This window comes from Schistosoma haematobium, chromosome 6, assembly GCF_000699445.3.
Source record: "Schistosoma haematobium chromosome 6, whole genome shotgun sequence".
NCBI lineage: Eukaryota > Metazoa > Platyhelminthes > Trematoda > Strigeidida > Schistosomatidae > Schistosoma > Schistosoma haematobium.
The window spans coordinates 19624171-19651422 of record NC_067201.1 but is presented as its reverse complement, the minus strand read 5'-3'; the positions used below and the strand labels follow the sequence as shown (position 1 = coordinate 19651422).

The 27252-nt window shown below is 34.1% G+C and overlaps 1 protein-coding gene across 2 annotated transcripts; it reads right to left on the bottom strand.

The window, feature by feature from the left end:
• Positions 1 to 5730: 5730 nt before the first annotated feature.
• On the bottom strand, positions 5731 to 26001 carry MS3_00011068 (uncharacterized protein). Of its 2 annotated transcripts, XM_051219472.1 has the most exons (7): positions 25732 to 26001; positions 25408 to 25698; positions 17308 to 17638; positions 14481 to 14643; positions 12445 to 13052; positions 10962 to 11399; positions 5878 to 6386 (listed from the first exon to the last, which is right to left on the bottom strand). In XM_051219472.1, the coding sequence occupies exons 2-7, from the start codon at positions 25583 to 25585 to the stop codon at positions 6329 to 6331; spliced, it is 1776 nt and encodes a 591-aa protein (XP_051065700.1). In that variant the 5' UTR covers positions 25586 to 25698; positions 25732 to 26001; the 3' UTR covers positions 5878 to 6328. The 2 variants fall into 2 exon arrangements, with proteins under 2 accessions (XP_051065701.1, XP_051065700.1); XM_051219471.1 differs by having other exon boundaries at positions 5731 to 6386; positions 25408 to 26001.
• Positions 26002 to 27252: the final 1251 nt, after the last annotated feature.

Here is a 27252-nt window from a genome sequence, read left to right as displayed (position 1 = left end):
CACCAAAGTCAAAAGTTTCAATACAAATGTTAAGACAGTTGTACTGTATGAGGCGGAAACTTGGAGAAATACGATAGCTATCATCCAGAAGATACATGTGTGTATTAACAGTTGTCCACGCAAAATACTTCGGATCCGTTGGTCAGACACTGTCAGCAGCAACCTACTGTGGGAGAGAACAAACCAGATTCCAGTGGAGGAAATCAGGAAGAAGCGATGGAAGTGTATAGGACACATATTGAGGAAAGCTCCCAACTGTGTCACAAGGCAAGCCATTACACGGAATTCTCAAGGTTAAAGGAGAAGAAGAAGACGAAAGAACACATTACGGTGAGAAATGGAGACAGACATGAGAAGAACTAGAAAGGAAGGCCCAGGACGATGTGGGTTGGAGAATGCTGGTCGGTAGCCTATGCTCAATTGGGAGTAACAGGCGTAAGTAAGAAAGGTTATTAGTATCGATTGAAATCGTTAGTTATGCGTATTAATTGACATAACAATACAACAAAACGCGTGAGCACTAGTCGGAGGACAAATGGAATGATGGGTTGACATAAGTAAATTAGATCGAGAAAGTTAAAGTTAAAACGGGGATTAATAATAGGGCTGTGTTCCTTTTGTTGGACTTACAAATGTCGAATTACAGTCTAAGTTCATTATTATTTCTGCTATAATAATAGCTTTAATCCTAATCCGTTGGGCTTTCTGTCCTTACTACACAAATCTAAATCTGAAATGAAATGGAGCTTTTGCATGGGGTAATAATAATTCCCCGGCCAAATCAAATTTCAACTAAAATAACTACGGGCGTAACTATACTCAACTTTGTTAGTTATGTTTACATTTATCTAGTCTTATGATTTGTCATAATATGATGTAATTTTTACTAAAATAGACTATTCTGTGGATTTTACTATGGTTCGCCGAGCTCGATTTAAGTTGAATTAGACGATTTTAAATATTCTTCTTAAGCAAACAGATTTGACTAGTTTTACATATTTTAAATGTCAACCATTCGTAGCATACACCTGAATTCAGACCCCAAAGTACTAGAACTTCTCTCTTTTGTGCAAACACACTTTTGAAGTTTCTGTTGAATAAATTGGGAGATTTTGGGGTAAATTCAACTGTCAAAAGTTTTTTTCTGTTTTAAAAAATGTAAAGCTTGTACTTCATCAAGGTACTATTTATCGGACTTTAAAACTCGATCGTTTTCTGACTTGTGAAGAATAAAGCGGATAATTCGTAGTGAATTGTCTTTTACTATTTCTCAGATTCTGAATAAGTGACATGATATGCAGTTGTGTATTGTTCTAAGTCTTTCCTCGATACACATCAAATTTCGTGTTACGTTTCTAAAAATATGAGGACACCGTATTCGACTAATCCCTTCCTTATAAAACAGGCCTTGTAAGAGGTTGATGGTACATCTGACAATCATTCATCATTCACTAGAATAAAACACACACAAAACCTTTGAATTTTGGTGGTTTGCAATATCATTTATAGGTGGCACAATTAGGTCTGATACGTGACTTGTGCTGAAAAAATTCAAGGGTCTGGTAGTTACCGTCGTCTGACAGATGAAAGAAGTCAGGTTGGTGGTTGCAGTAGATTTTTATTTAAATACTGAAACAGGGTAGCTGGTGCGGGAGTTTCCAATTTCAAGCACAGGATTTTCACCACTCAATATAGGGTAATAGAAAATATAATCCCAATGTAAAATAATAATGCGAATATATACTTGAGATATAATGTTTGGAATTCACCGTGGTGTTTTCGATCAACTCTTAATCATCCAATTTAAGTTCTTGCAGGAATACTTAATCCGGAGTATCTCTGATATCCTTTTTTCCAGTTTGTAAAATTTAATTAGTTTAATCTAGACCAGAAGAGGTCGTTGAGTTCGTCAGAAGTTCTGGACGTAAAATATCACATATTATACTGAAGACACCCTGACGATACGATTTTAAAACAGTCGAAGGACGAATATCAAAGAAATCTTAATCGTTCCAGCCAACTTAGATTGAAGTTACATAATTGTTCATGACAACTTACGGTGGTGATCGTTATCTTTTGTAAGTAGAATTAGTTCAGCACAGTTGAAAATGGTTCAAGGATCCTAACACCGAAAAGGTACATGCGACTAACTCAATAACATCAGGTGTTGTATATCTGAATGAATATGAGAAATGTAGTCCAGGTGATGGAACTCTTGTTTGGAGTTTCCTGCTAGTGTTACTCTTTCGCAATGATCTCAAGAAGAATGATGCGATAATAACTGGGCATATAAAAAAGGAATGTTCCTTGAACACAGATGTAAGTTATCGCTATGTCACTGTGATATGAAGAATGACTGATCTTAGACGTGCCACTGAAATAAGATTATAATAGTATCCATCCAATCAAGTTAAAGCATTACCAGATTAACTAAAAATAAAGACCGGCAAATACGTCTCAATATCTGGAAATTGCAGATCAGTAGTAGCACATGTAAGTAGTTCCAAGTTTACAAAGTATATTAAAACGCCGTTAAAAGTTAGTTGATTTATTGACATGTAAATGACACTATATAACCATACCAGCTACATTTATAAAGAAATATTCTGCTTCTTTTACTGATAACAGTTGCGTGATCCATAGTAAATTTTACTTTCTGTTAAGTTAAATAAACAAGTTTATAATAAAAATGACTCGTTCAGATATGTCTGTAAGCAGGTCGTGTGTTATTATAATGAATTCATACATGGATTCACGAGTTTGTCATGTCGATTTACCATGTCTTATTAATGTTGCATCATATAAACAAATATACACAACCATAGAATGTATAATACAAACATGGATAATTAAGCAGGCGCCATTAAAAAAAAATCATAACGAAGTCAGCTTAGAAATACCTTAAATTACTGTGTAATACAATCTTTGGTTTTCAATCGACTAACCATTTTTATTTTCCTAGATATTTAGTACATGTCCGTAGGTTTTTAGAACATCTACTTTTCAATGTTTTGTATCTTTGTGGTATCAAATATTTTCGTACATGTTATAGTTTGTTTAATAGGTGAAAATACAATTTTCACTGAGGTTTTCATTGTTAGCTCTAAATTTCGCTTTATTTGCTTTTTCATATGGTTAACTGGGATTCATAAAAATGGCATAGTCATGCAATACTAATGTAGATAGATAAAGAACAAACAACACGAGCAAATCAGAAGCGTCTCAGGAATTTCAAGGTCATAGCGCCAATTTCACTATCCAGTGCCCTTGTACGAACGGCCAGGACGTCAAGCCATCGGTTTTCGCGCACGTGTTACACATTGTCGAACATCTTGGGTCCCGTTATCAGCTATTAACAGCATTTTTTCCGTATCACGTCAATTTTCGTGCTTGTTACATGATTTTTAGTTCAGTTTATTAGTAGTTTGATTTGTTGCTTACAACCTGGGCGAATGTTTAGTCAGACTAGTGTGATTCACAGCGAATTTTAGAGAAAATGTGATGATTGAGCGACTACAACAGACGGGACTATTAAAATGTTCCTGTTTGCGATTATGGTGATCAAATAACTTGTATAGACTACCGTGATGTTATCTTTTGATGTAACATGTATTGAAGGAAGTCGGCTAGAATGGGATTTCTTCCGCCCTACCCAGATTGGGACTTAAGCAAACTATGACAATTGTTGCGAACTGGATAATAAAAGCACCAGTAACACTGACTACACCCGGGTACTACAATATGTACGGTTGTTTGGAAGGCGTACAGATGGATACATAGATTTATGTGCATCGTGTCGTTATCCACAAGTGGCATTTTATGGACCCAACTACCGGAGTGCACACAAAAGGTAATGAAGTTATGTGGACGAGGCTGAGAGTTTTTGCGACTATATCATGGATGATTTCCTCTACTGTATTCGTTACGATTTTAGAACCTCATTCTAACCTTGACAAGTTTTTGAACCATGTAAAAGTAGCGTATCTACTTTAATTATTTGGTTTTGTATAATAGAATTTTTCTCTATACTTACTGTTTCCTAATTGGCTAACATTTCTTAAGGTCACGTAAGATTCGTTCAAAAGTCGTCCATAAATTATAGTCTCGTCGTATAAACATTAGGCAGGTGAAAACATCTGTTGAAAAGAGATTGAACAAATAGTACTATTTCCTATAAACAAAAAAAAAAAAAGAACCTTCGATGATTCATAGGAAATGAATACAAACTGACTTATCTTCAGATCACATTAGTTCAATTATTGAACAATAAACCCGTTGAATTGTTTCAGATAATTCTATTATGTATTTCTTTAATGTGTTAATACGAACTGGTCTTAATAATTTTTCATTCCAGCATATTTTTTTCCCAACTGTTCACTTAGGGATACTAGAACATCAATATGTAATTGAAAATTGTTAGTTGTAATTTACTTGTCATCAATTAATAAGTTAATAGTAATGTACAGAAAACCGACGAAAATGATTGAGCATTATGTCGATTTGTCGAGAATGTACTACAGCCAGGTTGGAAATTTCGATTAGTAAATGGAAAGAAATGAAAACTACGTTCTATTTTTTTATCACTACAAAAACACAAACCATTTCCATTTGTTCTGTTACAGACTTCTAAAACAGCTTACGTAGTATGGAGGGAAAGTCTACATTTGCAGGGTGAAAACAATAGTATTACTTTAAGGTAGGTTTCATCACAAGTGTAAACGAAAACAACACCTAGGTCTAGGAATTATCAGTGACTTGTTCCAAATATCCGAGACCAATGAAACTTTATAAATTTCACAGGTTGAAATCATGAGTTGATTGAAGCTAGACCACCATGGACAACCTGGAAGCACTGGACGGCCGTCTCGTCCTAGTATGGGACTCCTCAGCAATGCGCATCCACGATCCCGCACCACGCGGGGCTCGAACCCAGGACCTACTGGCTTCGCGCGCGAGCACTTAACCACTAGACCACTGAGCCGGCATCCAACGGTGTTAATGTCTAACTTCAACCAATCCACGAAGTTGCGCCACCGTACACCATTGTCTTCAGTGAGTTGTTATCTCACAACAGACCTGGTTGAACTCCACTGGTAACGGCTTCTCACTAGAACTCCAGAAGTTTCTCCTGAAGTCAGTCACTAGTGAGCACTTGATTATTATCAGAATGGGTTTTGTGGAGAGTTTTAGAAATTTCACAGGTTGAACTTTATAAGTCACCCTCATTTCATGAGAAAATCAAACGTCGGCTACCTTAGTTGAAGAACTAATAACAACGGATCGAAATATGTACAGAATTACGACCAAGTGATACAAGTAATCAATTTTTTAGTGATTGAATCGTTATCCAAAGTCTTGATTAGTATATTTTGGTGTGGACAATTTAAGGAGATGGTTAAAATCGAATGAACTCAGTTGGATACAGAAGTTTCTATTTAAATGTACATTTTGACCAGAATACTGAACAGTCAATTTTGGGTAAGTACATTTCACGCTTCCCTTCCTTGTAGCTAACAGTGACAATATCTGAAAAGTTAATTTTAATTTTTTGGTATAGTTGAGATATCGTTAATTTGAAATTTACTTAATATGGTCATTCTTAAAATGGATAAAGTGATTATTATTATTATCATTGATTAGATGGTAACAAGGCAGTCAATTATAATTCGAATACTTGTGCCATTATGTTGTATCCAATACCAAGACTGATATTTTGACAGAAACTTAACGGAATCTTGATTCTATTAGTATTTCAGAAAGAAACATGTATTTCATGTGTGGTCAGTTGCACGATCGTTAGGATTGATGGTTGAATAAAGAGATAAACAATCATAGGATAAACATTAATCAAATTAGAGAATAAATTGTATGTTTAAACTTTTTAAACGTACCTTACATTGCTAATGTGAAAAACATCTTAAAATGTCTAAACATTCATAACTGTAGAGATAAAAGATTTGTATACGTATACAACATCATATCTGAATCAAATCAAACATGACAACAGCATTTTGGAAACAAAAAAGAAGAGAAAGTAAACAACAATTGCATGAGGACATAATACACAGAATATCTGAAGGTAGTTAATATCTGAGATGTAAAGAAATGAGCAAAGAAATAGTAGATCTTAATCATAATAACAGTAAATAAAAACGAGTATAAAGAAGAAGTGATAGAAGAGATTGGCTAAATACTACCTCTTAAAATACACCAACAGATTATAATGACTTATCAGACATAATAACCATGATTAATACTGGAGACAATAATTATAATAATGAAGAATAAAAGATACATTAGAGAGTCATTATATGAAGCAACAATAGAATTATTCATTCAATAAGCGAAGTTGATCTAAGCATAAATGGAAGGCTTTCATCATGTATCTGAAAGATAAAAAATAATAACAGGATAACATTAGCAATAATAAAAATAAATGTATTATGGGATTTTTTTTATATAACTAATCGATCGGTTCGATTAAATTGTAAACTGTAATGGTAGTCTAAATTCACTTGGTATTGTTCACTAGAATCTTCCTTTTGGTGTTTAGGACTACGATTGATCAGTCTCTTATTGAAGCGAACGGTATTAGGTCCAAGTCCCAGAGTGAACATCGACTGTGAGATGCAGGTATATCCAGCTGACGAGTCCCGGAATGGGACGAAACGCGTTTCCTGGATTCCACTGCTAGTCACTATCCATCTTTGCTAATAATGTTATGGCAATCGTTATTTTTTCCAAGGAAATAGTCCGTAAAAAATCAGTGGAAATAATGTGTAACACGATCAATTAAATGGAAAAAAGCAAGTTTAAAAGAAATCTACTAGTAATTTGTTATAATTCTCTGTTACTATAGCCCAGCTAATCCTATTGTTTAGTAATCTTGGATACCAATTCACTCAACAAGTCCCCACACCAGAACACAGTTGAACAAGCACGAAATTATATCCCAAAGAACTAAAGTAGATGGAAGTAGTGTTTTCATAGATTTTGCATGAGACGTTTCTAGAGTCTCCTCCAAGTATCGACTAGCGCTGATTGGATAAGAAATACTCAATCGGCGTGCACCAACACAATCCTGCACAGAACATGCTAATCTAATCTATGTTCCCGATAACACAATCAAACATTCCGGAAATGTGGTAGTCATCGAGTGAACGATAATGTCAAAACGGATGGATAGAGCTAAGGGTAAACATGAGATGACGGAGCTGTAAATATGCATCGATAAAGGTGCCTTAGAGAATGAGTTCAACAGATTATGTTTGGTGAAGTTATCTATGTCGATTTGAAATAGGAGACTGTGTTGATAACGATGAGCCTAAAAAGATAAATGCTCGTCATACAGTAGCAAGCTTGAACGCATAATTGATTTTCAAACTATATTATAGTATGTAGTGAATCATATGCATCACACAAAGGTTGTAAATACATAAAAGAGATATCTGATAAGCATTAAGCCAAAACAAAGTGATGAACTATGGGGAAACGTGCACTTCAGAACCGAGTCGATAATTTTCATGATCATACTGAGTATTTTGACAACTATGAACTTCACTAGTAAATAAGGCATAATTCTCTAATTGATGCATATTAAGGATTAGAGCATTTACGGTAAAAACTTAAAATGATTTAAGAGATACATTGAGCAGCTTCATGTAGAATGATCAATTTGTAATTAACAAAACATTATGAGAATTATACCTATAAACTCTATCAAGTTAAATTTGATTTATATCAGAAACGGCTTTTGTGGATATTATAGTAAATTCAATAGTCGAGATCATGAGTCAATTAAAGGTAGATCACCATGAAAAGCCTGGAAGCACTGGACGACAATTTCGTCCTATTGTGGGACACCTCAGCGCGAGAACGCTTAACCTCTAAACCACTGAGCCGATAAATCCTGGCTTCGAATCCCGCGAGAAAGGACCGTGGATAAGCACTGCTGAGAAGTCTCACAATAGAACGAAATTGTCGTCCAGTGCTTACAGGTTTTCCATAGTGATCTCGCTTCAACTGAATCATGATCTCAACTATTAAATTTGATTTGATCAAAACTTTATAAGTAATAAATAAAACAGTTAGAGAAACAGAAATAACGATTAAGTGAAATACAAGAGATCAAACTAGATTGTTTTCAAAAGAAAACAATGATAACAGAAGAAGAAGAACATGAAACTCTTCTATGAGTCTATCACTTCTACATGTAATCAACTTTGTTACACATATTGTTCGTAAGATGAGACCAATCAAGAACCAGAACCAGCATACATATATTGTCATAAATAGTAACAACTTCTTGTTCTTCTAACAAACACATCTCTTCCAACTTGTTATTAATTGGTGGTATTATCAATTGTCGTGCTGCTCGTTCTACCTGTTGCATCACATGAATTCATTGTCATAGTTGTACAGTTATTCTTTTTTATTTTAGATAACAGTTAAATTAACATTTTACTTACATTACATTATGTATAGTGTATCTAACACATCATATGGTTTATTTAGTAACAAGAAAACTAATCGGTAATCTATAGTTGTTAGTTTTCATTCGAGAATTGATTGAAATGAGGTGGTGAGGTTTTGTCCACTTCTATTCATCGATTTTTCTTGACCTTAATCACTTTACCTAGTCTACAACAACAACAACAACTACTACTACTACTACTATGGTTGTGTAACAGTTGGAGAGACTAGGAAAAAATCTCTTAATTGTATTGATTATCTCAGTCTTAACCAAATATAAAAATGTTCACAGGATCCGGTTCATACACTAGATATATATATGTGTGTGCATAATTTTTCATTTAACTATTTGCTTATATGACTGTATAGGTAGTCATATCTGTTCAACTGTTTTGTTTTAAGGAAATACTGTATAGACAAACACATACACAAAGTGGATTTTCAACTCCAGTATGACAAGAAAAATTTCGTTGCAGGATAATTTTATTAAAAGATAGTTTAATTGAGATGTTCAAGTAGGAAATATGACTAACCCAACTGTATGGACATCAGACAGACAAAAATCACCAACATACATTCCTCCACAGATGTGTTGGCTCAAATTGTAATACTACATTACCACGACGGGATGAAAGTAAAAAAACGAGATTGGAATAATATAGTAGCAGTGAGAAATAAAAACTAAACCTTAGGAATGTGGTTTGAAAAAAACAAAGTGGAAAGGTACGTGTGGAAGGATACTGGAATTCAAAATTGAGAGGAAGACAAAGAATGAATGTGCCTGCCGCATTGTGAACGGTTCCAAGCTGTCATGCCGTCCCCAATCACTGATAGCTGTTATCACGTGAACCGTAAGAGGTAGTGGGTAGAAACCTATATGGTTCGGATCAAAACTCAGTGACTTTATGGACGGATGCGACGTTTTGGTCTGTCCTCTCTTAGCTTTCTTTCAACTTAATCCTGCACTACCAAGCATCGGTTGTTGATGTAGGGACAGTAGTTAGGCATACATATGTCCTAACTACTTCAGTCGATGAAGATTAGCGACCTCATTACCGATTTGGATTATCTAAACATGAAGAATTGGCCTTGGTCAAACAAACATATATTAGTACACATATACAGCATTTCAATAACGACTAGATGTTACATGTAGAGTATGAATGCTATTATATGAGATATGAAGGGATATTGTCATATCCTAGTGATCATGATGACGGTGAGACTTTTGAACATGAGATACTTCATGCGATCAAAAGAAAAATATTTACTTGGTTAGTGCATTTAATAACTATCTTAAATGGATTTGTATTTCATTGTTCTAAATATCCAACTACCAACTACATAATCTTGAGTCCGAACCTATCAAATCCATTTGAGTTGGTTTGGGTGAGTTATATCATTAGTTCCAGTATGAGGGATGTTGGTTACATTCAACTCGACTGATAAATTGATAGTTCAAATTAATTTATCCACAACTTTAAAAATTGTAGTTAGGTTGAGGTGTTAATGGAAAAGAAAATTCAGATAAAGTTAGTTAAATAATTGCATACATTTCAAGATTTTCTATTGTGTTTAGTGTAACACATAGAATGGTAGATAAAAAAATGTAATGAAATAACATATGGACTATAACTACTATCTATTTCAACCAATAAGTAGCAAATACATTGGCGGATGCGGGGGAAGAGAATATAAAACTTCCTTGTTAGAGTTCACATGATTTTACATACACAATTTAATGGATGATTATTGATTATAGGCAAACAACGTATCCTAAAATCGATAATGTAACCTAACTTTCATCATATCTACTTTTTTCCTCTACTTATTTAATTTCTTTATTTTGATATCAATTCATTGTATGAAACCAATGGTTGGAAACTCTGGATGACATGGCTTAGAATCGATCACAATGGCGTAGGTGTATACACTCTGTCTTCCCTTAAACTATGAGATTAAAATCGCTTCATATCTTTCTTTCTACAAACTAATTCTTTCTTCCTTATACACAATCTTTCTTTTATATATTACCACTATTGAATTCACTACTTCTATGAATCCGGTGTTGATTTTGTAGTGCTAATGAGGTATGGCAACTTGACCGATGCATATATGTGCCTGATCCTATATTGTAGCTGAATGACTGACTCAGTCTATAAGATCGGAAAGTGAAGTATCAAATTTTAAAAGATTACTTAATTCAGAGATAATCTATTGAGAACTATTTATTGTCAATAAATTTTAATACCATGAGACATATGTTATGCAATGATGAGAAAAGTTAAACACCTTGTTATAATATAGCTTTATGTATTCATATGATACATCGTTTGTTTTACATGTATCCACTCTTACAGTCTATCTAACTGACCATACAATATGTGATTAAGATACATTAGCAACTTAATAATATGTATCCAAAAAAAAGAATTATATTAAATGTTAAAAATGTGATCATATAAGAATAAGCATAATATTGAACATACTCATGTTTGAGATCCAATAACTTTTTCAACTCTACATCTGAATAGCTATCATCATACAAAGAACTGAACTTAGATGAATTCTTTGAATGAAAGTAGGTTTGATTTGTCAGAAAGTTGTCAACTTTTTCTGATTTAGGATGTAAACATATCGCAGAATTCATACAATTGCTATGTTTATCTTGAATTACTTCTGAACAAGGAGTAATGTATTTTTCCAGTAGTTGATCGATACGATCAATTGCTTTAACTAATAAAGACTCTAAATGCAAATGGTTCTCATGTACATTAAGTGGATTATTTTTTAATATACTATTATTGTTGTTGTCATTAACTTGACTGTTGTTCATAGGTTCAATAATATTTAAACTTTTTGATGTGACCAATTGAACTAAACCAGCCAATGCTTCAGCTTCCGAATGTGCACGAAAATAAACAGATCTGTAAAACAGAGAGACAAAAAAAGCCTATTATATAATGAGATCATACCGATTCAAATTAAGAATAAGTATGACCAAGACATACCACTAAACCGTAATTTTAATAGGCTCGAATTGTTCGAAGACAGAATGCCATAAAACTTTAAATCAACAAGGTGTACAATATGATACCAAGCGGCAGTTATATAGTTAAATTTCATATAGATTTTGTCAACATAACAACCCATTATTCACTATTTTCTGGTTTTTATGAAATCGATTTCCTCATAAAAATCTTCAATTTACTAACTGAAAGCAAACAATTGACTCAACTTCGTTATGTCATTATAATCCGTTAGCTAGCAGGTACAATTTGAAGGAGAAGTAGTGTTCAAATAAGGAAATATAAGACAATTAGACGTCTTGTTACCATTGAGTAGTTAACAATAACAATTATACAACACTGATCAGACAACGTGAGTCTATATATATATATATATATATATATATATATATATATATACTCATTAGTTATTGATTTTATTATACCCATAACTAGTCGATCTGTCTGGATACACATTTAATTCGATCAGTCTGTTGGTAATGTCTGAGGATTATAAATAACATATAGTAGTGTGATAAGCGTAGTCACAATCATAGTTTCAGCTAATCTTAAATTCTGAGTACTGAATGAGTTCCTTGAAAGTAAAGCAAATAATATGATGAGATAGCATGGATACAGTTAATACAAAATGAACAATTTTAGACTTGTAAAAATGATAATGGTTAAAGTTATTCATGAAAAAACAAACTAATTGATACATCTTTTAACTCCCTATTAATTTATGCCTTTGAAATGTTGTCATACTATTTTCTGTGAATAATTTTTCTTTGGTACTAATATACTATCAGACTTATAGTTTGTACAAGACTCCGAACCACTTTCTGCCAATAAACAGGAAAACTAAGTCATCACAGTTGAGAAAATGTTGTAAACATTTACTACCCATTCTATAATTATATTATAATAACAATAATGAAAATGAAAATAGTGATCATTTACTCACCTTAAATAATTTAGTCGTTTTTCAAGTATACAAGCGAAGTCATTAATTTCAGTTAAAATATCCGAAGTAGTTGGACAATGACCAGATATTTCATTTGAAACTTTTTCTGTATCAGATATTAAACTAGTTGACAAAAGTGAAGTTAATTCATCTAATGATCCATCATGTAATTCATTTTTATTTATTTTCTTATTATATTTAATATTCTCTTCATTCCAAGCTAATATACTACTTGTATGAATAGAATCATAACTATTATTGATTTTCTCATTAGATACAAGTTTGTTTAAAGATTTCTGAGAAGGATAGGAATTATTATGCTCTATAGGATAATTATGAGTTGTATTACGTGAATCTGGAAAAGTATGTAATTCAAGAAGACTTGAAGGAGGTGATGTATTAGACTGAAAAGGAACTGTTTGTGTAACTGTTAAACTACGACCACGACCACTACTTGAACTATCATGTTTATCACTAGTTGACTTATGAATTAATTCAACAGAGGATGAAACACTTCTGTTATTGATATTATTTGAGGATGTAGAAAGATGCACTTTATGTTCATGTAATGACGACTGATCATCCAACACAGTAGATTCAGCAGAAATCTGATTAAGAGAGAACAAAAAATTATTAGACAAAAGAAACACATCTGTATGTCTAAATAAGAAACTCTGGAGAAGATGGACACAAAAATATAGGGGATTGCAGATGAGATAATCTGTTACTCATCTTTTATTGTCCTGATATATTTAGTTGAGCATTTCATGTTCATATTTATAAGTTTATTGGTAAGGGCTTTTTTCTTTTATACATCTAAGCTTTATTTAACTTACAACTTCAGTCAATCTACCTTTTTTATAGCTGAAATCATGTACTCTATAATAGTAATTTTCTATTTCGAAAACATATTTATACATGTAGTAACTGTGTAAATGATTCCTACAAGTTTCTTTTCATAATCATTATCTCGTCATTCTACTTTATGCTAGTTTACATCCTGTTAACATGATAGTATTACAAACATTCCTTTTTCAAAAACATGAGATTATTATTTTCAGTTCGTAAGCAACAGAAGACAATTCTTAAGGTTTACGAATCCACAGAATTAAGCTACGATTGACGCTCTTTCCCCACTGAAATTTATAACGATAAAGAGTAGTATAAAAATCTCAGTTGTTACATACGTTTTCCAAGATCTATTCTCGTTCAAGATCGGGATCGGTGAGAAAATTATTAGTTTAAGCACTTCAAAAATGCCCTTATTTTTTCATATCCAGTAAATTGAGAAGTCGAAATCCTGTCGATGATAATGGGATAGGGCAACGAATGGTTTGAAATATTGGTAGTTTATTAAGCTAACTGTACTGTTGAGTACAATGTATCACACTTTGATAAGCCATAGTTGTTAAAAACATTCGAATAGGGCTTGCCAATCCAAGTTCACTAGATTAGTAGTTTGTACACATGTGCGGTACTATGCCTACTAGCCGCCACTAATTGCTCAGAGGTTAAAGATGATACCGCAAAAATGTCAGTCTACGTCAATGGATACTTTCTGATCTCATTATCTTCATCACAGAAAGACAGCGAACAAATTTAGTCGATTTTAAATAGAATTGTTTAAGATAATTCTATTAAAAGCATTTTACTGTCACAAGATTAATTCAAAAGCAAATTACTTGAAGTGAAATTAAGACCAGATTCATTGTTTGGTTTGGTGCTCAGTAGGGCAGAACACTACACTAATTAAACATAAAATATTACGTCATATTTTGTTGTAATTCATAACTCAACCCCAGATACTTGGAAGTTTGTTCAGGTTGGATATTTCAAGATAGTTTGAGGTGTACGAAAGTTTAACTTAGATAAAGCAGAAAACTTTGGCAACAATCACGCTACTGAGCACTACCTCTTGTCTGAATTGTCAGAGACTGAATAGTATAACTTCGTTATAACCATCTAATAAGAGCCATTTAATTTAAAAGTTCAATGTTTTAACGATAAACAAGACAATAAAAAATAGTGCAACTTACAAAATTTTTACTTCCAAAATATTCCTTATTAGGTGAACGTGTTAAATGAGAGCCAGAATTTTTTAATTTCTTAAATTCATCAACTGGAGAACTAGGCATAAATTGTTGCATATTCAAAGAATTCTCTAAACTAGGTAGAATATCTGCATCGGATAAATTAGAACTATGACATAAAACAAAACAAAACAAAGGAAATTGTTGTAAAACACACGGAATAAGAAATAAGATTCAAATAAATAAATCAGCTATATATTCCATTAATATCAGAAGGGTTTTTGTGGGTATTATAGTAATTTCAATAGTTGAGATCACGAGTCAATTGAAGCTAGATCGCCATGGAAAACATGGAAGCACTCAACCGTTTCGTCCTATTGTGGGACTCCTCAGAAGTGCGCATGATGAATATAACGCATAATAACATTAATAATTACAAGAAAATCATAATAGATTATAATATTGAGGAAAGTCATACTAATCATCTCATTGTGTAATTAACCTGGATACCAAAATTTTTCTACAGCTGATATATGCAATATGCAACATAAACTTTTTTTGTTGCTGGGGGAGAAAATCTAATAAATAAAAAAATTAACCAATCGAAATTTAGAATACAATAACCAATGAAAATTGATCTACGTAGAACATGATCATATCATAAAGATGATGAGAATTTTTTTCTTTCAATCTCCATCGATTGTATTTCTATTGAAAATAAATGAGTTCCTTTGATCGAAACATGATAGGATGTAATCGATTTTTCTCTATAGTTCAGAATTAGAAATAAAACTCAATTGAATAGATAGTAGGTTCCAAAAAAAGGTTTCAGTATAAATTCGATCCATAAACATAAATAAATGTACTAGAACACTATAGACAATTCTACTGAACAATCTGTTCTACAAGCCATTCTAATACAATTAACTAAATTAATTTAGAATATATATAGAACGATAGTAAACGAAAAGATATTGAAGTGTTTGGAAACTATTAACTAGTGGAGATATTTAACCCAATAATATATTTAAGTACAAGATCTTGGGGTTTTTCAGCAACCATGATATTTTAGTTAATTTATTTGAACACATAAATATTGGTACAAAGGGGCACCAAATACATATGTGCCACACAAGTCACTTGATTTGTGTGAGGTCTGGGATACTGTCCGGGTGCCCAGAATGAAAATGGTAGTTTTCTTAGGGGCAATAACCAAAGCCTTAGACCTAAGGGTCTGATCCACAAGGCAAAGGAACAACGTCAGAAGATGCAATACTGTGGTAGCCAGTGGCCAACAACAGGTTCATACACCATTTGTTCCTTCAGGATATTGGAGCTCATGTGCACCATTGGTTTGGAATCAGGGTTTTCCAACTCCCTTCGGTGGACTCTCCGTGTATATATATATATATATATATATATATATATATATATATATACTATGAAACAAAAAATCTGCACTAATTTAGTAATAACTTCTTATAGGGACATAAATCATTCAGGAAACTGCGACATCATGGATCGACTTTAGTTAGATGACTAGTGAAAACCAAAGCGCGCTGGACATCTGTTTTGTTCTAATATTGGACTGCTCAGCAGTGCACATCCACAGCCACACTAGAGATAGAACCAAGAGCCTTCAGGTTTCGTGACTAGTGCCTTACCCTCAGACAAAGGAGTTGGACATCAGGCTCGAAAGTTCTGGCTTCGATTACTAAAGTGATCATGTATATGGACTCCAGAAAAGTTCTATACTAGAATGAAGCAGATTTCTAGTGCTTCCTGGTTTACAGTGGTTGTCTAAATAAAATTAGTCTAGGAAGAGAAACTACAAAACTCAACAATCTTCATAGACTTTTATAGAAAAATAATAAACCAGCATACTTTTTAGACTTTGATATAATATAATATATAATATAAAAGAGCGCAACATCGGTCGATAACATGATGACAGAACAGATGGCAGGAACCACCTAACACATTAGGTTGGTACATTTACTAAATGCCCGATGTTCCAGGAAAGGAATATTACAGTTATGAGCAAACTGATTTACGCCACGACATAAAAACACAATTGTAGTGGGTAAAATGTTAGAATTTCAGGTAATGGATCACTGATTTCAATTCGGTCCTTATCCAAATTTAGTTTGGATAAACGGGTAATATTATTTTTACCTATGAATGAAGTTTAAAACTTATTGTACCTGAAATTAATGAACGTAATTTAGGGTATTAAATATTAAAGAGAAGACAATCTGTTTGACAATTAACATTGTCGTTTACTTAAACGTTGCATCACAGTTAATATCCGATTTTAAAATTAAAAGTAAACAAAACAAAATATAACGGAAATATCGGGAATAATAATCTATTCAAGACATAGAGGCAGATTTGTGTTCAAAGCAAAAAAGATCAATTAAATGTGAGTAGAACACAGAAATAAAATGCTGAAACTGATTATAGTGAACTTGGAATGCATCTCAGTGTAGATCGTGGCATAATTGTTAAAGTTGAAGGAAGCTATTCATAGTACATTCACTTTAGTGACACTGTTGTGAGACTTCAATGAAAACAATTTATTATTCTCTAGTTCAGCTAGAAAATCTTGGTTTAAAGAGGTACCAAGTAATGAAGCATACAAGAATTAAGAAAACAAGCTATCCAGTTAGATAAGCTTTAAAATCCAGCACAGAATGTTAAACTAATCTAAATGTTCTTGAACCCACTTGGTATTACATCACTCGAATTTTGCGTTTCTAGAGAAATCATTCTAGGCTCGTTTATTTGTAATGATACTTACGACAAGGTATAAAATCAAATAAGGTTAGCTTACTGGACGATTTCTAGATATCCATTCATTGCATTCGGTGTTGCTGGAGGTGAAGTGTCTGTATGTACCTCTAAGAAATTGGAAAGACACGAAGCAACAGGATAACTTGGTTTCACGTTATCCGATTGGACTGCAAATAAATTTGATTTTTGTAGTAATGAATTGACATTATCAACGGGTGGATAAGGGTTTCTAGTTTGGAAAGATGCTGGAGTCCGCTTCACTGGTGTACTTTGATCAATAGACCGATCAGATTGGTGAAAGGATGTAGAAAACATGGGTGCACAAGTCACACTATGACGTGGTAATTCAGGAGAAGTAGACAACTGGCATTCTAAAAGGTTTATTTCAATTAGAGTAAACAAATAAATAAACGAAATATACGGTAAAATATTGACATTGTTTAGTTAAGATTTTCTTATGTACCGAAGTTAAATAGAATTAAAAATATAATTCAATAAACACGTAAATAGAAGGGTGAAATATTAATCGATATACCGTGTCAGTGATGAAGCTGTTAAACCCTTAAAAGTTAGGCGGGTTTTGATCTCATCACTTATTGACTAAAAGATATGATCTGAAAGCTAGTGTTCGGAAATCAAATGAAATTTTATGGTAGCTGGCGAAGTACGATATTCGCTCACTTCGGATCTTAAAGACTATATAATTAGGAATCAGGGTTTTAAAACACTCTTAAGTTGATTGTTCGTACCCACCACCCTAGTATCCGACTTTCCGTTTCTGTAAAAACACCATGACATAAATATAGTGGGCAAAACATACCCAAGATTACATACGCCAGTACGTATGGAGGCATTCTGACTGTTAAAGGTTGGATATATGTATAGGGAAGAGTAACCTCTCTCTATCCTGGTTAGACTTGATCTTTTCAACTTGAGGACTCTGATAATTTCTGTTCATGAAGAATTGCAACACTGTAAATAATTTTGGGATCAGGTAATATTTTAGGTGTAATGGTAGTAAAGTTGATTTTAAGATCATGTAACGCCGGCTCAAACGACTTGAACATGTTCCATGAATACAAATCCAACAGCTTTCCCAATAATAATTATTTCCCGATGACAGGGTAGAAAAGAATGGAGGTGATCAATTTATGTCAGTGTGTTATGGAATGAAAGATAGTTGTTCGTGACTACTGATCAAATGGGTGGATTCCTAGAGATCACGCAATTGATTGGCATAGGAAGTTATCAAACATGGTTCAGAAAAGAATCTAGTAGAGATCCTGGTGTGGTTTATTTATAAAAGTTAGAGGAACCTAGTTAGCATAAGTAAAAATTTTTTAGTCGTACATTTTACAAGTTTATTAATTTATTGCTCGTATGACTTCTGTTATTTCTATTTTATTTCCAATAGTATCATTCTGTTTGGTGTGGGGTTCTTCTATGACTTCTAATTGTACCAAAAACCTCATACTACAATTAAAAAACCGTTTTGGTGACGGTCTTCTGAATATTTTCTTTGAACTTTTGCTCATTATACATTTTGGCATTCAGTAATAAATGGACAATTAGTTATATTCAAACTGGATGATTTCATCTCATTCACTTGTCATATACATATTCATTTTTAAATTTCACAGTCAAATAACAGTCAAATAAATATTAGTAAATGCGGTCGAACAACTACCTACACAGTCATGTGAACACACACATATCTAGTGTATGAACCGGTTTCTGTGAACATTTTTATATTTGGTTAAGACTGAGATAATCAATACAATTAAGAGATTTTTTCCTAGTCTCTCCAACTGTTACACAACCATAGTAGTAGTAGTAGTAGTTGTTGTTGTTGTTGTAGACTAGGTAAAGTGATTAAGGTCAAGAAAAATCGATGAATAGAAGTGGACAAAACCTCACCACCTCATTTCAATCAATTCTCGAATGAAAACTAACAACTATAGATTACCGATTAGTTTTCTTGTTACTAAATAAACCATATGATGTGTTAGATACACTATACATAATGTAATGTAAGTAAAATGTTAATTTAACTGTTATCTAAAATAAAAAAGAATAACTGTACAACTATGACAATGAATTCATGTGATGCAACAGGTAGAACGAGCAGCACGACAATTGATAATACCACCAATTAATAACAAGTTGGAAGAGATGTGTTTGTTAGAAGAACAAGAAGTTGTTACTATTTATGACAATATATGTATGCTGGTTCTGGTTCTTGATTGGTCTCATCTTACGAACAATATGTGTAACAAAGTTGATTACATGTAGAAGTGATAGACTCATAGAAGAGTTTCATGTTCTTCTTCTTCTGTTATCATTGTTTTCTTTTGAAAACAATCTAGTTTGATCTCTTGTATTTCACTTAATCGTTATTTCTGTTTCTCTAACTGTTTTATTTATTACTTATAAAGTTTTGATCAAATCAAATTTAATAGTTGAGATCATGAGTCAGTTGAAGCGAGATCACTATGGAAAACCTGTAAGCACTGGACGACAATTTCGTTCTATTGTGGGACTTCTCAGCAGTGCTTATCCACGGTCCTTTCTCGCGGGATTCGAAGCCAGGATTTATCGGCTCAGTGGTTTAAAGGTTAAGCGTTCTCGCGCTGTGGTTGTTCCACAATAGGACGAAATTGTCGTCCAGTGCTTCCAGGCTTTTCATGGTGATCTACCTTTAATTGACTCATGATCTCAACTATTAAATTTAATTTGAATAAATCTTGTACAAAGAACAATAAGTTGTTACTATTTATGGCAATATATGTATGGTTTAACTATTTCTCTGGGTACATAAACGTAAAACATTGAATTATATCTCCTCACATTGAAAACTTATTAAATGAGCTTAGAAAACTAGTTTTAGAAATTCGCTGTTCATTTATGCATGAATCAAGACCCAAATATATGAACCAAGGGTTCACATATATCCTTTAGTACACCATTTTCGACTGATCAAAGACTAAATGATTTTGACAGCATATTCTACAGTTCAAACACGCTCTATAACAGAAATGACCATTGCTGAAACGTTTTTTGTAAACATAAAGTTTTTACTGCAACACAAATGCACACTTTTACACACATGAGAAGAGATGCATCCGAAACATGCTTGTTTAAAGAGATCAGAAGACTGTATTTTATCAACGTCATCACGAGACAGAGCTATATCGCCTGCTTGTTCTACACTAAAAAACGATCCCACAGCAGGGAGATTAACCTCTGAGTTATAAAAAAGTGTTATCTGTAAATGTATGTCTATGACGAGGTTAAATAAATGGGAATAGTGGACAGTGCCGGTGAACATCACTTGAAGTTGATAACTCCGATGATAGTTCGATATAAGCTCTGACTTGAAAACTAGTAGTAAACAGCCTTCAAAATGCTAATGGACTTCACTGACACACTCTTTAATGGTAAGCATTGGCACCGTTCGTTTTCATTGAAACTGTAAACAAACTCATTGGATTGCGTAAATTATGTGCAAAAATAGACAAAACATTTAAATAATTATCCATTAGGTTCATTGATCAACATAAAATATTATCAACTTCAGTTAATATCTAATTTCCAATGAGTATCATACGCTTTATTTCACGAGAATTCGACTCACATCATTTGAGAAACGAGTTTTTCAATAATTACGGATTCAAATTTTCAAATTGTGTGGGTATAGTTAGACCAGGGACTTTAAGGCCTAGATCCTATATGCCTGGTTCACAAGGATGCATTTAACATTTCTACAAATATCCAGGATTTTCCCTTGTATTATCGTCGGTTGTGAATGAACCTTATTTTTTTAGTAGTTGTGGGTTGTATAAAAAGTCACTGTGGCTATCATGTACGTCCAGTTGAAGGCTATTTTGGTTGCTTCTATTTACTGATCGATTTGGACAGCTAGGGACAGGTCATAACAATCAGCTCTGTTGTATATGAGTGCACGTCGAAAAGGAAAGTAGATCAAACTGCGTTTATGAAGTACAGGTTACTGTGACGACCACTAAATTACTTTTGTGTAGTACCTGAACACAATACCTTAACTATGTAATCTTAAGTCCATAATGCTGGATTGCGATTACTTACAGTCAGGGGTACAGACAAGAGAATTAAGACTTTACATTCAAATTATTTGAAAGTCAGGCATATCGTTTTACTGAAACCATTATTATCAACGTGTCAAAACTTGAAATTCATCCACAAAATCAAACTCCAGTGAGACTAAAAATTTCTACACAAAGTGACCATATTAATTTATTAGTCTGCATAAACAATATGAGACCACCCTATATCGGTATGAAAATAAAAAACCGGTAAGGAACAAGATGATAAGGCAAGAATGTGTTGTATCCGAAGTAAATTAAATGAATGGTAACTTCTAAGAATTATTTATAGACTGTTATTACGCATATTCATGTTGTATAACTATTAGGTAACTAGATTATATATGTGTATGCTACTTATGCTGACAGATAAAAGTAGTATGTAGCACCAGTCGGAAGTGAAATGCCTGGCAGCAGAAGATTGAAATGAAGAGAATAGGAAGGAAATAAGAGAGCGGTCGAAATTGTTTTAGTATTGTAGTTGAAGGTTTGGAAAGTATGGAATGAATTCAGTAAACGAGCCTGCTCAGTCTTACTGTATCGGTTATGATAAACAAACTCCTCCCCTTGAAATACAAATCCCCATGTGATACATTTGATTTAACAGCTTTGAAATTGGAGGATCTTACATTATGGAGTATAGTGATTGATCAATTGGTGATCGATACCGATGGGATGTACGACTTCTCCTTGCAAATAAGATCATGAAGTGTCTCAAAGCTTTGTTTGTTAGACAGTACATCACCTGTGGTAACTATTACCGTGCAATATTACTCAAAGTATGTTAATAAAAGATATTATCTTGTGATTTCTCAGCATCATCATTTTGGTGAATAAAAATTAACAGCAGTATTCTGCTCAATTTCAAATAGTTTTAGCTTTTTCGAAATTTAGAAGGAAATAAGTAAGATTTGGATTGAAAGAATAGATAAACCACCAGAATGTTTTTCTTTTGTACTACAGCCAACAGTTTTATCCATAAAGCTTATGTCTTTATAAAGGTATTTAAGTCTAACTATATATCTCTGAGCTGATTGCGACAATCATTATTAACGGAGTATAGATTATCAATAATGCACATTAGTGACCAAGTAATAGGTGGTTTATGATACTAACACTACGGTCAGACCAAAGTAGATGAAGAGTTTCAACTTAAGAACAAATTGTTTAGGATCGAATAACTACATAACTCAAAAACAGCTCCATGTACATTAAAGGGTTGTTGGAGCATGTAAGAGATAGATAAAAAAAACTGCAGATTGTGGCTGAGTAACTGAAGTACACAAGTTTAAACCCGCAAGCGGGAGTCTAGAACACCCCACTTATTTTCATTTGGGCAGTCAGGTAAAATTAACTCTCAAATAAAGGTTCGCAAAGCTAAGTACATCGGTCCATTTTCCTCGATGAGGGTGACTGGCACTACTTTGTTGTTCGCACCTTGAAAGAATAGATTTTTGAGACCTGGAAGAGTGATTTCAGTGTATGAGGCATGGCGATGGCACTATTAATGTCCCAGGTTGGCATACGCCGTTATGGCTTTCACCATACATGGAGTAATCTCATAGCTCACACAACCACTCAGATACATAAACGTTTCGGCTACTTCTAATGGCTCACCACTAAGAAAGAGAATGCTCCTGTCAGTCTTATACAAGTACTTAGCATTTAGAAGGTGAAAAATACATATCATAGTCATGGACACTGATTTTCAACTGAATAAGTACATATTGCATAGCTTAAGTATCATCACACAGTAAGGTAATATTATCCACATACGCAAAGTTGAAAAGTCTTTCCCAGTGTAACAGATCCACACCGCTACTACCTGATCCTATCAAAGCTATTTTCAAAACTTCATTGATTACAAAGTTGAGTAGAGGTTCTTTTTGGACTTCCTCCTCATTAGATGAACCTGTCTTTACCGTCCATGGAATACAGGACAGTCAGATCGATGTCAATGTATGAGCAGATCAGTTGAAATGTTCCTCGAATAACTCTATTATTCGTCTACGATGTTGCTGATTGGCGCCCTATCAGCTTCACAGTTTGTTTCACATACCAAACTTCTTTTGCGAGTGGCTCGAATCAGTTGAAAGAGCCTAAGGGAGTTACCGGGTGTAGCTGATGTTTCTGTCTTGCTAGCACGCCCTGATCGCTAGACTTCCTGGTCCTTACACAAGCTCTTCATAATATCTTTACTTAAGAATAACTCGCAGTTACCCGAGACTGACCATCATACTTCAAGAGTTGGAAGGATTACAGACTTCCATTGCTTATTAGCCGGACGTCTCGAAAAGCTTTAAGAGACAAAACCTTCCATTTTTACAGCATTAGCCGAACGTATCCAGTACTCATCTACATATGTTGATGTACTGACTACATGACATCAACTAAATTTAGTTTGATATTTGATTGTAATAGAAACTACAGCCTAATTAGTCATTTTATTCAGTCTGGGATGAGACGTCCGCTGGCCACTAAAATGTAAGATTAGCTTGGCACAAAGCAAGTCACGTTCATAGTTCGGATAAATACTCTAAATGGAACGGCAGTATCATTCCCAAAAACGTCAGTGGGGTGTTCATTCAAAGGGGCGCATATTTCTAAAGGTGAGCATTGAAAGGGTGAATAACATTTTTTAATGGTGTGAATTATATTCGATCTACCTTCTGTAGTGAAAGACTTCTCTGAAGCGAACATAATTTGGACATTAACACCTAAACATGTTAAACTGTTACGAAAATGTTTTATATATATAACACTTAAATCCATACTAAAACAATGTTACCGGCTTTTGATGTATTCAGTCAATTAATATATTGCCGGGATTATTTTGTTGTGGTTATAAACAGCTCATTTAGGCTGAGTTGTCAACGTATCGGATAGTCGGGTTTTGGATTTTAAATATCTGTCGCTAACTTACACCTTTTACTTCTCTGAATCTGTCGAAAAATATATAGTACGCAACTTCAAGGATTAAAATAAGGTTGCGTAGTGAACGAGGACTTAAAAGACTAATAAGATAAAACCAGTTGTGTAGAAGATAACTATTCTCTTGAGGACTATGAAAAAGGTGAAGAATAAATTATAAACATCATGGTGATAAATTACGAGAAATAAAAAAACATCAAGATAAAGTGGTAATAAGCGATTGATTGTGTGAAAACTTAGGTATTAAAGTCGTGGTTTGATGACACCTCGGCGTGAAGCCATGCATACATGACTCAGGTTTGAAGTGATGAATAGAAACAAGGCCATAAAGCAACATTAGATGCAGACCTATGGAAACCAGTAACCAACAGATTCCGACATCATTCGTTTGCTCAGGAGCCTGGAGCTAATGCATACCACTGGAGTTACAGTCTTCTAACTCCTCTAGGTGAATTCTCCGTATCTACTAACTCAGTCTAAGCGCCAGCAATCCGCGTCCCATCTTCTTGCTTTACTGTACTACGGCCACGCCGCGAGAAGGCAATGAGTAGGATTACCCTGGCAGAGGTTACAAGCGCGTAACCATATGAGCATATCTACAAACGAAGATGGCTCTCTGAACTCTCTGCTGTACCAAACCATTTGGGATGGGGGTAAGATGGTAAACATAAAAATATAACAAGTTTGTATTGGTGTATATTTAATACGTGGACTAAAACCCTCAGAAAACTATTGCGAATCAGACGAACGCGAAAATGAAGGATGGTTCAGAATCTCTGTTACTATCTGGCTGTGCATTTCCCACAAAGGGACAGCAAAAATCGTTTTTGGGAAAGTTCAAAAGATTATAAGCAATGTAGGAAACATAACGTAGATAGGTTTAGCAGGTGAACATTACAACCACTTGAAAAAAATACTGATTGGTTCAGTTTACAGGAGTGATTAAACCATCGAGAACCCCGGGGTCACAATATTAATAAAAACTTTTAGACACATTGCTTAGTTCAAGATCGATTAACTTGACAGGTGAGAAAGATGGTGATAAACATAGTAATGGACTTTTGTTATATGAAAAGCATGTAACTTACCTAGAAAATCCTTTGTCTTTGAATTTACTTTTGAGTTAGTAATCAAGCGGCCTGAACACTCAGAGGAAGACTCATTCGCTGATATTTGGAGCTCCAAAAGGTTCGACTCATGACAGTAGGCAATAAATGCGGTCAGCAGGACAAGAAAATCCGATAATGCTCTGGGTTCTCCAACCATAAGGTCCTCTGGTACAATGTGATCCAAGTCCACTCCTATTTCTTCAGACAATTTGAACACAATAGCCTCGAAGTTTTCTACACATTCGGTCTCAGCGCGACCACGACGAGGCACTAATAATCATAAGAAATTTGTTCGCAACTTACAAATGTCGCTACCAAATAAGACAACTGCTAAGTCAAAGACGAAAGCAGGAGTAATTTCATGAATACTCTGAATGTAAGGTTCGACGTTAATTAAGGATAGAGCGTTGTTGGCGAGCTGAGTCAAATCTACTAAATAACATTGGAAGATTATTTAAACAGGTATTAAGCATGCCTGATCCACAGTTACAATGTTTTAACCAATCAAACGTCATTACAGCTTAAAAGTCTGACACAAGACAAGCACAGCGCCTACTCACAAGGACGGGAATCGAGAAGAAGAAAAACAAAGTATTATATAATCTACAAATCGAAATGAGTACGTTGAAACTATAAGATTCTACTATTTTGCCTTCGAAAGAAAAGTAATGGATCGCTTTTTAAGCTCTATCCATGTCAACTAACTCCATCGGTCTCAACCGAGGCAGATAATCTCACTTTTGCTTCATTTTCTGCGTCTAAATGATCTGGGTATCGGTAATCTGTGTTAATCCGAACGTTTGAGATCCTTCAGGAGAACTTATTTGGCCTTGAGCACAATAACAGATAGGCTTCGATTAAGTATCAATTTCAGAAGTTCATTTGTTTTATAGTAGTTTAGATTTACATTCTATGTGTCACGTTATGAATGATTTAGACTTCTTTCCTACAATTACTGCAGACCGTGAATGCAAGTTTGAATCATTGCGTTCCCACCCTCTTTGGAATTACATAATTTCGAACGACCTCTTAGTAATTAGTAACTTCGTTCACTCGGAATTATCAACGCAGTGAAAGCCAGAGTTGAATATAAGTGATAGCAACTCCTCTACAGTCTGACATTTCGAACTCTAGAGGAGTTTGTAAATCTTTCACCTTATTCGAAGAATGAAGGTTCAAACTTCTATGTGAACCGTCATGCGAAAGTGATGTGTCCAGTAAACCTCTCTCCTACCTGACTACTGTCAATCGCAGCTTCAATCCTACCGGTCTCACGAGTTGGTACAAAGTTTTTTTATGCATCGATACAGCATACAAAGTGTTATATGAATTTCGTTTAAACCCAAAACTGTACCATCGTTAGAAATGGAACTAAAAATAACATCGCTGGTGACTGACTAAAAGCCGCTTCTTTAAAATGGATCCATTTGTCCTCCAACTTTGATGAATAAACGAACGACTCATTCCCCAAAATGAAGATAAATCTTCGATTGTCGATAACCATACTGGTCTAACACAAAGCTTTCTAGAAGATTTGTTAGGTTCTCAGAACACTCAAACTGTTACTGTGTGTAGGTTACTTTCACGTCACATGTCTTTTTCTCCGGTTTTCTGTGTTATACATCTCGCTGGTTACACTATAAATGTTCGTGTCGAAGACATTAAGACCCAGGCACAAAATTTGAACGTGGCAACACTTTTTCACGTGTCATATAAATATTCCAACTTGTTCTTGTGTAAGATGCATTATACTGAGATTACCACCCTATTTTGAAGGTTGGGTACATTTTCCCACGGGTAAATAATTTTGTCGGACACTCAATA